This window comes from Electrophorus electricus, chromosome 18 (assembly GCF_041902795.1).
Source record: "Electrophorus electricus isolate QZ-2024a chromosome 18, ASM4190279v1, whole genome shotgun sequence".
Lineage (NCBI taxonomy): Eukaryota > Metazoa > Chordata > Actinopteri > Gymnotiformes > Gymnotidae > Electrophorus > Electrophorus electricus.
This window is the reverse complement of record NC_137514.1, coordinates 5,285,001-5,302,059: the sequence shown is the minus strand read 5'-3', so window position 1 is coordinate 5,302,059 and position 17,059 is coordinate 5,285,001. Positions and strand designations below refer to the sequence as shown.

Here is a 17,059-nt window from a genome sequence, read left to right as displayed (position 1 = left end):
AATGCCCTTTCCCTACTCCGGACCCTGCACAACCTCCATATGTCATACGTCATGCCTCTTCACTCTGTGTGCGTCTGTGTATATATATCCTCTCTAAGCAGTCAGAGGTCTGGCCTTACCCATAATTCCTGGGGAAGAGTTGTCAACTCTGGTCATTTCTTCTTCACCCACAAACAGCTATAGTCCTACTGTCCTCCTATTTTACTGGCATAAATTATATAAATTATACTGCTACCACAGCAATTAACATAAAACAGTGAAGAGCACCAAAACTTTGTATTTCGTTTTTCTTTAAACCTTTTCTCTTCTCCGCTCACTTGTTCTTTCATTCTCTCTCGCTGCATATTCTTCCTCTTCACCCCGCTGTTGTAAAGACCTGAAGCCACTGGCACGCATTAACTGCTGCGTAATCCTGTTAAGTAGCCAATAAAGTGTCCTGATGGCAAAAAACAAACCTAACAAACCAATGGGACAATTATTCATAATTATAATCTTAATTATTCATGAAACCCCCATTGTTAGGCTTCTTTAATTAAAGCCAATTAAATTAGCGCAAGCAGCGGTGGCTCCCACACTAACGAGCTCTCTGACAAGTTCCGCCGGAGCATCAGGCAGCCTCTACATTATAATCTGTATTATAATCTATACTCTCCCTGAGCTGATGCACGTTCATCCCAAGGATAAACGAAATAGCCAGTGCACGGTAAGAACAAGGAAAAGGCCACCTTATTTATACGGCACAATGTGCAGTTGAAAGATTCCAACAAGACTGCAGTGAGTGCAGCAGGGAGGGGAAAAGGACAAAATGTTTCCCCATGAAGAAAAGATGACAGAAAGGGCAGCGCAGCGCGGCGAAGGCACGGCGTGCGAAAGGCAGGGCAGACGGCGCGGCGCCGACGAGCAGGCTACACTCGGGCCGTGGCGAGTGGCGTGGTACAGGCGAGCACTGGACTCCTGTGGGCTTAAATAGAGGGAGAAACATGATTAGTACTCATGAGATTTTGTGTGTGTGTGTGTGTGTGTGTGTGTGTCTCGGGCTGGGTGCCTGATGCACTATGATAACTGCTTTCCACTGTACTATGAATAAATGGTAACATAACTATATTTATTTACAGCATGTAATATAATATATATCAGGTGTAATATAAGCATGTAGTATCTCTGGTGCTGTATGAACTAAACCAGATCCCCCAGTGGCTGCTAGCAACTCAACAAATTGCTTTACTGGGTCAAAACCAGATGGTGGAGTCAAAAAGATGTAATCTTGCATATGGGAAACTAATGCAGGCTCTGTTTGTTACTGTTTGTGTGGTGCTGGCAACATGCGCACACACACACACACACACACACACACCACACACACACTAATACAGGCTCTGTTTGTGTGGTGACTGGGATTTGTGTGGTGTTGGCAACATATACACACACACACACACACACACACTAATGCAGGCTCTGTTTGTGTGGTGACTGGGATTTGTGTGGTGTTGGCAACATATACACACACACACACACACACACACACACACACACACTAATGCAGGCTCTGTTTGTGTGGTGAGTGGGATTTGTGTGGTGCTGGCAACATTCATACAGGATATTACGTAGTCACACTGATCTAGAGACACATTTGTTCACTCTGCTAATGCCAAAACACTTTGCAGTTTTCAAACTGCAGTTCTTTTTCTTTTTATTTTATTCAACACTTGACTATACAGAAATAAAGCCTTTTCAGATTTTACACACACACACACACGTACACTTTCAACCGCCATTTCAAACCAGTGAGAGGAATGATCTCTATGAAAACAATAAAGACACAGTCAACAAACACTGGGAACCAAACATGCAAGTAGACTTTCCAAGAGATGCTTATGGTATGAGAAGGGTGATTTAGTAACTGTCTCTCTGCATTCATTCCAGAAACAAGATGATTCTAAATGAAAATAAAAGCACAATCTCAATCAACTGCTGCATGTTAATGGGAGTAATTTGTCATAATTCATGCAAATAACTCAAGTTAATAATCAGATGGAAATGAAAAAGATATGGCACAGAGTATGCTCAATGGAAAATTATAATTCTGATAAATGATCATTAGTTTTCAAAAAATGTTGTGGTGTGTGTGTGTGCGTGTGGAGTTATGTTTACAGCAGGCTATTTATAATTGATGACCAGGACACATTTGCATCATCTGTCGCAGGTCTGATTCCAGGTCTGACACACACGCAATACACACATATGAGTGCGGGGTTAGTCCTTAGACACAGCTATCCAGGATGCTGTGCGCAAATTGGCTGCCGCTTCTCATCAGGTGTGTGAGCGTGTAAAACAAATCATTCTTGAGTTTGAGAATGCAACTAATAATGTTAATATATTTAGTATTATTTGTTCTAGTGTAGTGGGTAAAACCACTGCCTCCCCTGTGGTAGACTGAGATTCAGTTCTCCCTCTGGGCAAGTGCACCACACTGTACTAATAAGTGTCCTTGAGCGAGTCCTAACGCTACATTCACCTTCCTATCTATGTAGCACGGCTAAAGCTGGAAGTCCCTCTGGATCAGGGCATCCAAATGTAAATGTACTGAATCCCTGATTTCTTCATTACAAAGCCATGTAATAAGTAGAACATGTATATCACTGTAGGTCTGACACTAAAGACCGAAAGAATGACAGAAGCAAAGAAGAAGAGAAAGACACACACAGTATTTGTGTGTGTGTGTGTGTGTTTGTGTAGTTCATTGTTTGAGTGTGAGTGTTTTCAGTTCACACTGTGTGTATTCATCTATGGAAATAACCCTCCACAAATTAGCTGCTTCTCAGAGTCCGATCAGAGGAACCAAAAGCAAGCGGGAGGGCCAAAGGAAACAGACGGAGATCTTGTGAGGTGAATGACTCTGTCTGCATGCTCTGGTAAACATGTTCTTATTTCTGCAGCAACTATATTTGAAAGAGAGAGAGAGAGAAGAGGGAGAGAAGAGGGAGTGGATGGAATCAAATCAAATCATAAACTGAATGAGAATTCCTTCATTTCATCTATTGGCAAATGTGTTTCCCACAAGTACATTTTATTCTCAGAATACAGAAATATTCCTGCAGAATAAAGGGCGGTTGGACCCATCAACCCTCTCATCCTTCACACTCTTCTCTGCAGACACAAACCTTTAGACACCAAGACCTTAAAGGAATGAATGCCCATGACAGGTGTTCTGTTACTGCTGCCATGTGCTGTTATTGCTGCCATGTGTTATGTTACTACTGCCATGTGTTCTGTTACTGCTGCCATGTGTTCTGTTACTGCTGCCATGTGTTGTTACTACTGCCATGTGTTCTGTTACTGCTGCCATGTGTTCTGTTACTGCTGCCATGTGTTGTTATTGCTGCCATGTGTTCTGTTACTACTGCCATGTGTTCTGTTACTGCTGCCATGTGTTCTGTTACTGCTGCCATGTGTTGTTATTGCTGCCATGTGTTCTGTTACTACTGCCATGTGTTGTTACTGCTGCCATGTGTTCTGTTACTGCTGCCATGTGTTGTTATTGCTGCCATGTGTTCTGTTACTGCTGCCATATGTTCTGTTACTGCTGCCATGTGTTGTTATTGCTGCCATGTGTTCTGTTACTGCTGCCATGTGTTCTGTTACTGCTGCCATGTGTTGTTACTGCTGCCATGTGTTCTGTTACTGCTGCCATGTGTTCTGTTACTGCTGCCATGTGTTCTGTTACTGCTGCCATGTGTTGTTATTGCTGCCATGTGTTCTGTTACTACTGCCATGTGTTCTGTTACTGCTGCCATGTGTTCTGTTACTGCTGCCATGTGTTGTTATTGCTGCCATGTGTTCTGTTACTACTGCCATGTGTTGTTACTGCTGCCATGTGTTCTGTTACTGCTGCCATGTGTTGTTATTGCTGCCATGTGTTCTGTTACTGCTGCCATATGTTCTGTTACTGCTGCCATGTGTTGTTATTGCTGCCATGTGTTCTGTTACTGCTGCCATGTGTTCTGTTACTGCTGCCATGTGTTGTTACTGCTGCCATGTGTTCTGTTACTGCTGCCATGTGTTCTGTTACTGCTTCCCTCATAGAACTTAATGATGGCTGTTATTTGCTTTCCTTTTTTATAAGCAGAAACATGACTATAAATCCTGCATCATGATATTTATATACTTTTATTTTGTTACCTGTCATTTCATCACCTACCTGTGGTTCTCTCTCTCTCTCACAAACACACACACACACAGCATGAATGTTAAAGGTCTCTCTAGTTTAGGGTGCAGTAAGTTTGCTTAATGACTTCACGCTAATTTTTCAACTCAGTTGAACACTTGTTGATCACCTACTCAAACCCATGATTGTATGGGTGTGCACGTGCGTGTGCCAGAGTGCGTAACAGACCTCGTGCACGTGCACGTATGAGCTTGTGACTGAGTTTGTATATATTAATGGTGCGATTTGGCTGTGTGGTTCTGCAGCCAGAGGTGGACAGATGCCAGCGCCTCTGATTGGTCACTGATAAAGAAAAAACCTGGATGGACTTGCTCCTCTCCTCTCCCCTGCTCATTCTTCATTTCCTTCTCTTTCTCTCTCTCTCTCTTCTCCTCGTGCACCTGTCTGATCTTAATCAGAAAAAAAAAACAGGTCTGAATCTTCTTACAAGTGTTTCAATGTCAGGAAATGCAAAGACTTACACAGAGAGAGAGAGAGATACAAGTTTTCCACTTTTGAAATAAAATTCTTACAAACTTACTATTGTGGTTAAAATGTTACTCCTCTGATCTCTCTCTGTCTAACCTTCACACACAGGCTTATAATACCAACACACACCCTCACACACAGAATGTGCTCCTGTTTTACTCAATATAAGACACAAATCCCAATGTCCCCCAAGGCCCCATTCACTTTCTTTTCACAGCATCTGGAGGCAATTACCTAAACTGTGTGTGTGTGTGTGTGTGTGTGTGTGTGTGTGTGTGTGTGTGTGTGTGTGTGTGTGTGTGTGTGTGTGTGTTGCAGCTCTACACCAAATCACTATTCCCAACAGAAACATTCTGAGGTTATTCTGCAAATATCAAAGCACCTGTGCCCATTCAGCTGATAGGATATCATCGCCATGAGGCTAAAAGAAACACATTGGAACCGCAGCCGCCCCAACCAGGTGTATTCCCCAACGCAGGTTGTGTGTATCCTGCCATCTAGTGGTCAGAAGGAGTATGTTCCCGCACTCGCTCCCATGGCTCAGGCCAGCGTAAGGGACCAGCAGAACTGTGAGCGGCTGAGGGCATGCCTCAACCTGCCAGACCTGGTCAGGTCGAATCAGTGAAGACTCAGATCCAGCAGTGCAACAGCCACGTCGAGGTAGGATCCGGTTATGTTTGTACTGACGATGACACCTATGTGTGGAAGTCCCCATAAACACGGGATTTTTAAACATGCACTTTACCATCAGTGCACCTTTTCCGATCTTCTTTTCGAAATGCTGTATACAACTACTCATTTAATTTCATCCAGTAATTCGTGCGTTTAGTTATCGCCTTAGCCCTTTGCTGCCCCCCAGTGGTGAATTATAGATAGCGCATTGGTCAATGACACATGAAAATCGTTTTCAGTAGGTATACTATGAAGATGATGTGCAAAGCAGCAACTCTTTTAGACTCAGCGCAGGATATCTTTGGGTGATTCCACAAAGCGAATTTATAAAAGCAGTGCTCATCTGAAACATGCCCAATTAAATTAGCCAACCATTAAACCGCAGTCTCACTGGGCTCCACTAACAAAATCCTGGTGCGAACCCACTATTTCAAGATATACTTCTGTAATCGAAGATTACGCACCTGTAGGCAATATTTAAACAGCCTCGACAGGCTATTTCAGATAGAGCATAAAAAACGGCTGCAGAATCAAAACAACGAGCAGTATTTTTTCTCCTGCCGAGTAGGAGCCTTACTCTTACGGCTATATGGAGAATATTAAGACGTTATTACGAGGAAATATTATTAAAGCCAGCTAGGCAGCCAGACCGACAATTGCCTACAGACTAACTGTATAAACGTTATAAATGTTATTAATAACATCCATGAGCATTTTAAAATTGTTATTCGAAATAGTAATATGTAACACAGCTAAAACACTGGCAATCAGCCACTGGCAAAGTAGCGCAAAGTGCTACCGATCGTTCGGGATTCAGTAAGGAATTGACTGCGCCGCCTGGTGTTTGCTGTAGGGCCCCCTATGCATCAGAAAGGCTTGGAGCGGGCGGCTCTGGGTTGCCAGATCTCACTGTGCGCCTCCTGAAGATGTCGTAGGCGTAATTCGACTAAACACCATACAACCAGCGTGCCTACTTGGCAACCCCAATGAAGAGCATGCGATGGTCTCCAAGGTGATTTGTCCTTTGTTAGCTAGGCCCTTATGTAGCCCCTAATGCCTTGGCACATGTGAGGAACATCTTAACGTGTGTAATTGTACTGCGTCTTGGGAATCTGCTGCCTTCAGTCGTCCGGAAAACCAAATGGAAGCTTCCTCATCCACAGGATTGCATATAAATGTGCATGCTATGGTCTGTCATGCAGTAGCCTTCACTGAAAGCTGCTGTTTTTGTAGACTACATTTAAGCTAATTTGTATCACCTGTCATTTTTGTTTCTGCAGTTGGTTATATTGTACCAACTTGTAGTACCATTGACGAATGCTGTGTGTGTGTGTGTGTGTGTGTGTGTGTGTGTGTGTGTGTTTATATATATATGTAACAGAGCAGATCTGTCTGGTTTGTTCACCTACAGTAACGTCAAAAACAGTAAAACAGAAACAAATGTTGTGAAGTCCTTTTGACTGGCCCTCAAACGTTGACAAGACTTTATTTTATAGAACAGTACAATTTGAAAAAACGAAAAGTAGAATAGCGTAAGGTCAGTTTGAGGGTTAATTTTTCACAAGCGCTGTAAAACATGATATATGCAGTGTGTGTGAGACATGTGGAGGAACGGTACACGTGTGCGTGCTTGTGTGTGTGTGTGTGGGGGGGGGGGATTCACAAAGAACCAAAACCAGTGACAGAGGGAAAGAGAGGCGTGTGTGTGTGTGTGTACAGGTGCCTGTTTGGTTGTGTGTGTGTGTGTGTGGGGGGGGGGGGGGGGATTCACAAAGAACCAAAACCAGTGACAGAGGGAAAGAGAGGCGTGTGTGTGTGTGTGTGTGTGTGTGTGTACAGGTGCCTGTTTGGTTGTGTGTGTGTGTGTGTGGGGGGGGGGGGATTCACAAAGAACCAAAACCAGTGACAGAGGGAAAGAGAGGCGTGTGTGTGTGTGTGTGTGTGTGTGTGTGTGTGGGGTGGGGGGGGGGGGTGGGGGTGGGGGGATTCACAAAGAACCAAAACCAGTGACAGAGGGAAAGAGAGGCGTGTGTGTGTGTGTGTGTGTGTGTGTGTGTACAGGTGCCTGTTTGGTTGTGTGTGTGTGTGTGTGTGTGTGTACAGGTGCCTGTTTGGTTGTGTGTGTGTGTGTGTGTGTGTGTGTGTGTACAGGTGCCTGTTTGGTTGCGTGTGTGTGTGTGTGTGTGTGTGTGTGTACAGGTGCCTGTTTGGTTGTGTGTGTGTGTGTCTGTGTGTACAGGTGCCTGTTTGGTTGCGTGTGTGTGTGTGTGTGTACAGGTGCCTGTTTGGTTGCGTGTGTGTGTGTGTGTACAGGTGCCTGTTTGGTTGCGTGTGTGTCAGTATCCAGACAGGGTAAGCATGGTGGGGTAGCGTGTGCGGTGTTTCATGCATTTCTGGCGGTCGATGAGCAGTGAGTGGGTTTTGCAGCTGATGTCTTTCTCCAGCAGAAGTCTGCTCTGCTCCAGCTGAGCCAGAGAGTCCCACGCCTGCGCCAGCTGAACCTGTAGCTCCTGAACGCTACGTGAGATCTCGTCCACCTCTCCTAGCAGACTACGCACACACACACACAAGCATATGACATGCACACACATACACACATATACACACATACAAGCATATGACATGCACATGCACACACACACACACACACACACAGGTGGAGATTTTACAAGGATTTTACAACCACTTCCAACTAGGCTCAGCCAATCCAATTTTAGGAATCATCTGTTTTATAAATAAATAAACAAATAAACACACATGTATGTACATATATACAACATGCACACATATACTAACATAACACACAGTATATAAGCACACATACGCACACATACACACATATGGGAATGTGTGTGTGTGTGTACCTGATCTGTGGCTGGTCCCTGCAGAGCTCCATGTTTGGTCTCTGTGCTCTGTAGTGTAGTCTGGACTGAGCCACACGGAGAGGAGCTTCTTTGTCATACACAGCCTGCTGCAGAGAACTGATGTTGCGCTCCTGAGCCCCAATCTGTTCCAGCACCTGACACACACACACAAAATTCAATAACATATATATGTCTTGTACACTTCAGTCACAGGTAAATGTGCATATTGGAGGGTTTAGAGGCCAGGTGTTTATGGAGTGGTGTGGACTTGTTTTGGTTTTGTTTCCTTTTTGCTGATCCTCATGACTTACATTCTTTTATACCGACACATAAATATGTATAAGATAATGTGTGCATGTCATTGTTCCATTTTTTAGTGTTGTGGTTTCCATGGCACCCACACCATGGTTTATGTTTGTGATGTCTTAGGTAGTGTTTGTTATTAGTATTCTATTCTCTGCCTTGTCCTATCCTTGTTTTTGACTCTGTGTGATCACCTGTGCGTTTGACTCTATGATCACTTTTTGTGGATATGGGAATGTGTGTGTGCGTGTGTGAATGAGTAAATACAAATGTGCATGAGTGTGTGTGTGTGTGTGTGTGTGTGTGTGTGTGTGTGTGTGTGTGTGTCTGTGTGTGTGTGTGTGTGTGTGAGTGAATGAGGAAATTTAAATGTGCATTAATGTGTGTGTACGTGGGATTGTGAATGTGTGTGTGTATGTATGGGTGTGTTTGGGTTATGTGAGTATATGTGTGGACATCAGAATGTTTGTGTGTGTGTGTGTGTGTGTGTGTGTGTACATGTTTGTAGGAATGTGAATGTGTGTGTGTGTGTGTGTACATGTTTGTAGGAATGTTTGTGTGTGTGTGTGCTTGTGTGTGTGTGTGTTTGTGTGTGTGTGTGTGTGTGTGTGTACATGTTTGTAGGAATGTGAATGTGTGTGTGTGTGTGTGTGTACATGTTTGTAGGAAAGTTTGTGTGTGTGTGTGTGTGCTTGTGTGTGTGTGTGCGTGTGTGTGTGTGTGTGTGTGTGTGTACATGTTTGTAGGAAAGTTTGTGTTTGTGTGCTTGTGTGTGTGTGTGTGTGTGTGTGTGCGTGCGTGCGTGCGTGTGTGTGAGCACCTGCGTCAGCTGCAGCTCCAGCTGACTCTTGGCCTGTGTGAGCTCCTGGCAGCGCAGGCTGAAGGCCTGCTCCACGCTGGCACACTGCGCACGCAGTTCCTCCGCCGTCTCCAGCAGCACCCGCTCACACAGCTGCCGCAGCGCGCTGCTTGCCGCCTGCTCCCGCTCCGCCAGGCCCAGGTTAGTGTGGGTGAAGCCCAGCCACGCCTCCCTGTCACACAGCCTGCAGGGCCAGGATGCATGTGGGCATGTAAAAAGGTGACCATGTATCATGTGTGTGTGTGTGTGAGAGAGAGAGAGAGAGAGAGAGAGAGAGAGAGAGAGAGAGAGAAAAAAAGAGTGTGTTTATGTGTGTGTGTGAGAGAGAGAGAGAGAAAAAGAGTGTGTTTATGTGTGTGTGTGTGAGAGAGAGAGAGAGAGAAAAAGAGTGTTTATGTGTGTGTGTGAGAGAGAGAGAGAGAGAGAGAGAAAAAGTGTGTTTATGTGTGTGTGTGTGTGTGTGTGTGTGTGTGTGTGTGCGCACATGAGAGAAGGAGTGTGTAAGGGATCGTGCGTGACAGAATGACATGAAGAGGTACGCACTGATCATGAACTTTAGCTGAGCTCGGATAGTGTTGAGTGTCCCTGCTCCTGTTACTATAACGACCACACTGATCATCCAGGTTGTAGGCCTGATGTTTATCAGACCAATCCAGTTCCAGAGTCTGCTTGGCCTCCCTGTTTAGCCTGTGAGCACAGAAAGGGGGCGCCACTGTGGACTCAGTTCTCTATCTGCTCCCTTTTACGCCAGAGCAGCAGGCCTTCAACAGAGGTAAGAGTTTAATCTGTTTCATATGTGCATCTGCTCATGCAGAACCACTGTCTCCCGTTTGCACCAGTAATCTGCAGCTTCAAATTCAAATGTTTGCTAATGGCTGCAGTTCTGCAGTGTTCAAATGCAAAGGGCTAGCTGGGTAGAGATCTGTACCTGATTTGATTGACAGCTTGATCCAGAGTTTTTTTCAGCAGAGCCTGGATGCTTCTAATCAGTTCAACTTCCTGTTATGAATAATTTAGCATGCAATAAATTCAGCTACTACTGTTACAGCAAATGAGATATCATGTGTTTGCTTCATAAGTGGTTATTGAAAATCAGCTTTCGTTTGGTTTTCAGGTGACGCTCATTAATAACCAAGGTTTACCTTAAGAAGTTCTTCTTCGACTTGGTCTTGCACCAGGTCTGGCCCGAAGCGTCTCTCACGGCACGTTAAATTGTCCGTGGCGATGGCGAAGGGTATCTCCGTGGCGTCCAGGGCTTTCTCTAGTCTCCGCTTCTGCGCCAAAAGCAGCTCCGTTTCGGCTAGCAGGCGTTCAATATGCCGCCCCAACTCCGCCTTCCAGAAGTAGATATCCTGCAGCCGTTCGCCCAAGTGCGTGGTCGCCTCGGCTTGCGTGCGCAAAGCCGCACTCCCCGTCTCCGTGGACAGTCTTTTGGACTCGTGCTGAATCCTTTGGGCGTTACTCCCCTCCGTGGCGGCCTGCTTCAGCGTAGCGTAGTTGTTAGCGAACCATTCCTGCGGCGTGTATTTGGCGCACCTGTATCCCGCGGTGGCCAGGCCCGCGGACGTGCCAGCGTAAAGGTTTTCTTTGACCGCGCTCTCTGCGTCCGGTGGCCTTAGCCGCTCTGCGGCCCTCGTGTCCAGATGCGGTCGCGGCACTAAAACTTGAGACAGCATTTGAGTGAATCTGGGATTAATACAGGATCGGGAGACTTACTCTGCACCTTCGCTAACGGGTATTCATCACTTGCGGACTGTTTGCGTTCGTTTCGTTGCCTCGTAACCGCGCGTATCCAAGGACGCGTTCCATTCTGACACTCGCGTGAATAGCGCGCGGTGTTGGCAGTCGTCTCACATCGCAGCTGAAATAAAATCCTGAAATGGAAACCTGCTTAAAACATTAACTTAATGACTGAACAGCGCGCGGTAACATTACGCTACACAATAAAAAAAAATGTAATAAAAAAGAGAAAAATTCCTATTATTGCTAATGACCATATCACATAATTTCCCAGCGGCACATTCATGGGAATCCAATTAAACCTGGACATTTGCAGTCAGGCCCTTCTCACCTCGCAGAGAATCCAGGACTCTCTGGATCAGAATGCTAGGACCATGATGTAACTCAAAACACGGGAATACAATGTCTGTGTATTCACACAAGAATGGTGGGGCGGGTGCTATGGTACATTCAGTCAAAGCTACAAGCTACAGACAAGGAAGGTGTCCACACAGACACGGCCTGGCCCCAGAACAGGGGCGCCTGCCCAGGTCACCTACTGCTTTGTCTGAATGTATCTATGTTGTACCAACAGGACACAATCTACAGTTTTGTCCACGTTTGTGTTACAGTATAATGTAGTGCACTGACACTTACTTGCACATGACTATTTTAGGTCTTTGACTCAAACGCTGTTTCCGTCAAATGGTGAGATGGTGTTTGCGCAAGATGCGGGTGCGAGTGTCAATATTCCGTAATGGTTGACGTAATGGAATGCTGTGGGATCTGCGAATGACTTGTTCTTGAAGCTGGTGAAGCTCCTGTTCATGGGTGAAAAGACTCTGCCCTCCACCCTGAGAAAGATGTCTGACAGTTCTGTATAAAAAGCAAGAATATGATTTCATTGGCTTGGCTTTTTTCCTACATGCTGTGCTGTCATACAGTACACAGTACGGCTACTGTAACAAGTACTGTGCCGTAACAACTTTATTCCACGTGCTTTACAGCTCTACATCTGTTTTGTTGCATTCAGCGATGACCTCATTGTACAGTGATGCAGGATAATGTGCCGTGATTTCGCAGGTACAGTCTCGTGCAGCACACTGAAGACGCACTGAAGACTCTGCCCAGCCTCCTTCATCATCAGGACATGATGTATGGCATCACCGTAGTGGCCCTAATGTTATGAGAAATGTATCAACGTCTGTTGCCTGGTCCCCTTCTTTGTTTTCTCCATGTCCTCATTTTTGTCTTCTTCTTCCTCTTCCTCTTCCTCTTCCTCTGTATAACACATCTGTCCATGTGTGGCATTTCTAGAAAAAATAAAATACATCTATAAATACATTTTACGTTCTTAAGCACATCTATCTTTGCATCATATTCTTTCTGGGGAAAAAACATTTTGAGTTCATTTGTCTAATCACCGAGAACTGGTGTGTGTCCTGCTGGGGGCAGATCCCTTCACTATTTCCCAAATTCCTTGTATTTCTGCCTTAATCTTGATCCAATGAGTGCCAGTCCCGTTACCATCTCACATCCACCTGTATCCCAGCCCCATAGCAACGGTTTTCCTTACCACACCCATTTCCTTCCCACGCTGATGATCAGCTGATTACTAGGAAAGGTTTGTCATGTGTGTCATACAGAAAAATGTACATTTGTTTGAGTCCAGTGAAAGCCAGCTTGATGTGAGTGCGTCAGAAATAAGATTTAATAGCATAGCAGGCAGATAAATGAAGGGATAAAGCTGGACGTGTCCTCAACATAAGAAGACCGCTCACATTCGAAGACGTGTTAACGGGGAGAGAGGACTTTTGTGCGGAAGTCAGAGGTGGTGTCACTGCAGTGTTACTTGAGTGATGTGCACCAGACAGGGCGTTCAGAGAGTCTGCATCAGTCCCTACGCTAGATCACGGGGAGAGACTTTTCCCTTCCAGACAGCAAGCAGCTGATGTGAGATACGATACAAGCAGGAGAGCAGGTGGCATTTCGCCTTGCAGGGTGTCAAAGGAAGCGACGGGGTCTAAATACAGCAACGTTGTGCTGGGAGTTTAAGGGGCTGGTTGCAGTAGGGACAGTAACAGACGAAAAGACAGTAGTCACGAAGGAAGAGGAGCCAGCAGAGCCCGTACAAGGCTGTGGTACACAGCAAGGACAGAGATCAGAGACAGCTAAAACTGTCTTACTTTCTGTCTTTACTTTCTCAAACACATCTGTCTGTCTTCATGTTCTACATGACAAATGACATTTTTAATTTGGTTTAATGACCTAGCAGTGATTCAGAGAGAAACGCTCTGTAGCGTTTGCACCTGGAAGCAAGAGGAGAGGTTTTGCACTTTTGTTCATGCTGATACCCTCACACACAAACAAGCATGTATGTATGTAAGAGAGGCAGTCACTTAACACTAAGGATCAGCGTTGCTGGTCAGGACAGTAGAGGTGGACCTGAACTGAACCGTTTGCTCTGCCATAGAGGGACATCACGTGCCATTGATAAGAACAACAGGTCTGAACTCTGCCAAGCTCCACTCACATGCTGCTTCAGTCATATTGCCTTGCGTTGGTCTTTGAGATGGTCTTAGGGTTTGTCTTTAAGTAGGTCTTTGGTCCGGTCTTTGGGCTGGTCTTAGGGTTGATCTTTGAGTTGGTCTTTGGGCTGGTCTGTGAGTTGGTCTTTGGGCCAGTCTTATGGTTGGTCTTTGACTTGGTCTTTGGGCTGTTCTTTTGGCTGGTCTTTGAGTTGGTCTTTGGGCTGGTCTTTGAGTTGGTCTATGGGCTGGTCTATTCCAGCCCACAGTTCAGATGGCAAATCCTGTAATCCAGGCTCTTCCTCCTCCTGTAACCAGAAGCCAAAGGGCAAGTAAGACAGGTAAGTATATTAGTGCATCATGGTAACCACACGTCACTGAGCTGCTCACCTGTTCATCAGTCCTTTTGTTTCTTAGTGAGACACCTTATCTGCATTACCCCAAAAACACATACACATACAGACAAGTGTTCTTCTCATGTATAGATGCATATGAAATAGCAACAGTGTTCACATGTAAAGATGCATATGAAATAGCAACAGTGTTCACATGTAAAGATGCATATGAAATAGCAACAGTGTTCATATAGATGCATATGAAATAGCAACAGTGTTCACATGTATAGATGCATATGAAATAGCAACAGTGTTTACATGTATAGATGCATATGAAATAGCAACAGTGTTCACATGTATAGATGCATATGAAATAGCAACAGTGTTCACATGTATAGATGCATATGAAATAGCAACAGTGTTTACATGTATAGATGCATATGAAATAGCAACAGTGTTCACATGTATAGATGCATATGAAATAGCAACAGTGTTCACATGTATAGATGCATATGAAATAGCAACAGTGTTCACATGTATAGATGCATATGAAATAGCAACAGTGTTCATATAGATGCATATGAAATAGCAACAGTGTTCACATGTATAGATGCATACGAAATAGCAACAGTGTTCACATGTATAGATGCATATGAAATAGCAACAGTGTTCACATGTATAGATGCATATGAAATAGCAACAGTGTTCACATGTATAGATGCATATGAAATAGCAACAGTGTTCATATAGATGCATATGAAATAGCAACAGTGTTCACATGTATAGATGCATACGAAATAGCAACAGTGTTCACATGTATAGATGCATATGAAATAGCAACAGTGTTCACATGTATAGATGCATATGAAATAGCTCCACTCAAGAGACCTTGAACGCTCCAGAGTCCTTCATGAACTATGAACGATGGGCTCTTATTCATACAATAGTGCATCTTGCTGCCTGTTCTTTAAATTAGGTATTTATTTCTGTTCCCTACCGTCTTCAGACATGAATGAGACTCTTCAAACTCTGAACTATAGAATTCAACAAGTTTCACTAGATTTTGCTTCAAAGAAATGAAGTTTCATAGGTAATAAATGAAATTACGTAAGCCTAATCCTCCAAAACTGAGTGTTTTCACTCTTGAACCTTTAAAAGATTAACTGCCTGTCTTGGACTCTGGTGATTACACCATATAGCTGTCGGAACACAGCATGAGTATTTCAGAAGACCTTAAATCAACACAGGTTTGGAATGCTTGCTTTGTTTCACGGGTCAAGTTCGTGCTATAAATCTTATATTATACCATCAAACGACTCAAATTACAATCATTTCCATTTCCATTTCCATTTTCAGCATTTAGCACACACTCCTATACAAAAGTGTTTTTGTCATAGAATGTATTCTAGCCAGTACAGCAGGTTAGAGTCCAAGACACTGTTGAGTTCAAACACTGCTGAAATACAGAAATTAATGCTGAAGTGCAAAATAAACATAAACTCTCAGACAACGATGAGTGCAAGAACAAACAATACCAGACAATAAGTGTTAAAGTTTCAATAACTTAATACTAGGATCAATGGTCATTTAAATATTCCACAAATAGATGAGCCTGTGTTTGAAGACTCAAGGGACTCTGCTGACAGGACACCCAGTGCAAGTTCATTCCACCATGTGGGAACTAGGCCAGGGAGTAGTCTTGGTGCTTTTCTTTCATGAGACATGAAGATAGTCGTACTTGATCATTATCATCATATAGTCATGCGAGTACATGTCATCATATAGCTATGTGTGCACACATAATCATGTCATCATGTGAGTACATGTCATCCTGTTACAAACATGGATGAGACTTGATCAAAAGTCAAAACTCAGACTGGTGTTTGATACTGGGGTAATCTTTTTTCAGAAAAATGTTTGTAATTGAATTGCTGCCCTTTATAAGCACATCCCCGTAAGAATGTAGGTTTGGATTATCCAGCTAAAACAGGAGCTGCTGGGAGCACCACCGCAACAGACACGGATCGTTCGGATCGTTCGGCCGGTTTGAAGGCCACGCTTACTCTGCTTTCTCACATGCTGCACTAGCCAGAATCTAGTTCAGCACACAGCAACTCCTTAAGGGGCCAGCAGGTAATGTTGCCCACAGCCACACATACATCATGTCATTATCTACTGTCAGACATGCTCCAACTGTTAGCTGACATCTGCAGAGAGAGAGAGAGAGAGAGAGAGAGAGAGAGAGAGAGAGAGAGATGGAAAAATTGTTCAGCCTACCGGAAATCAACATGCCCTTCACACAAATTGCCATAGTGGTGAGTCTGCCTGACAGGGGCCTGGCAGGTTGTCTGATTAATTTTACCACACCACCAGATCCCCTGAGGTATTTGCACCCTGAGGTATTTACACCCTGAGGTATTTGCACCCTGAGGTATTTGCACCCTGAGGTATTTGCACCCTGAGGTATTTACACCCTGAGGTATTTGCACCCTGAGGTATTTGCACCCTGAGGTATTTGCACCCTGAGGTATTTACACCCTGAGGTATTTGCACCCTGAGGTATTTGCACCCTGAGGTATTTGCACCCTGAGGTATTTACACTCAAAAAAGACAAGTCCTCCTTTTTTGTTAGGTCTTTTGTTAGGCTACTAAATATTTTTTCCGGAAATAATTTTAGCTTTGATGCCATCTCAACAGTGTACATAGTGTTGTCTAACTGCCAGAACATGTTAATAATTGGAGGGTAAATGTAATTAATTTGACCTAAATGATGTCTGCTGTAGTTACGTGTTTTCTTGGTAAGGTGAGAGAAATGGTCAGCATGTAAAAGTATAAACTGGAGCTGGTGTTTCTAAATTTCTGTCCTGAATTTCTAGGCATTCCTTTCTGGACACAGAAAGCATATCACCGTTGTAACGAATTAAACTCGGACACAGACGAGGGATCCATATACAGGGAACTTTATGAACAAACAAACCAAGGGCCAGAGGCAGGAATGTCAGGTTAGGCGTGTGAGGGTCAGAGAAAACAAGGATCAGAGACAGGCACCAGTACAAAAGGGTTAGACACGAATCCAAAATCCACAA

At 44.3% G+C, this 17,059-nt stretch overlaps 1 protein-coding gene across 2 annotated transcripts; it reads right to left on the bottom strand.

The window, feature by feature from the left end:
* Window positions 1-7,658: 7,658 nt before the first annotated feature.
* On the bottom strand, window positions 7,659-11,181 carry tekt4 (tektin 4). 2 transcript variants are annotated; one of them, XM_027031626.3, is made up of 6 exons: window positions 10,534-11,180; window positions 10,320-10,390; window positions 9,935-10,078; window positions 9,353-9,575; window positions 8,230-8,384; window positions 7,659-7,915 (listed from the first exon to the last, which is right to left on the bottom strand). In XM_027031626.3, exons 1-6 carry the CDS (start codon window positions 11,065-11,067, stop codon window positions 7,702-7,704), a joined length of 1,341 nt encoding a protein of 446 aa, XP_026887427.3. In that variant the 5' UTR covers window positions 11,068-11,180; the 3' UTR covers window positions 7,659-7,701. The 2 variants fall into 2 exon arrangements, with proteins under 2 accessions (XP_026887427.3, XP_081557856.1); XM_081701730.1 differs by lacking the exon at window positions 9,935-10,078 and having other exon boundaries at window positions 10,534-11,181.
* Window positions 11,182-17,059: the final 5,878 nt, after the last annotated feature.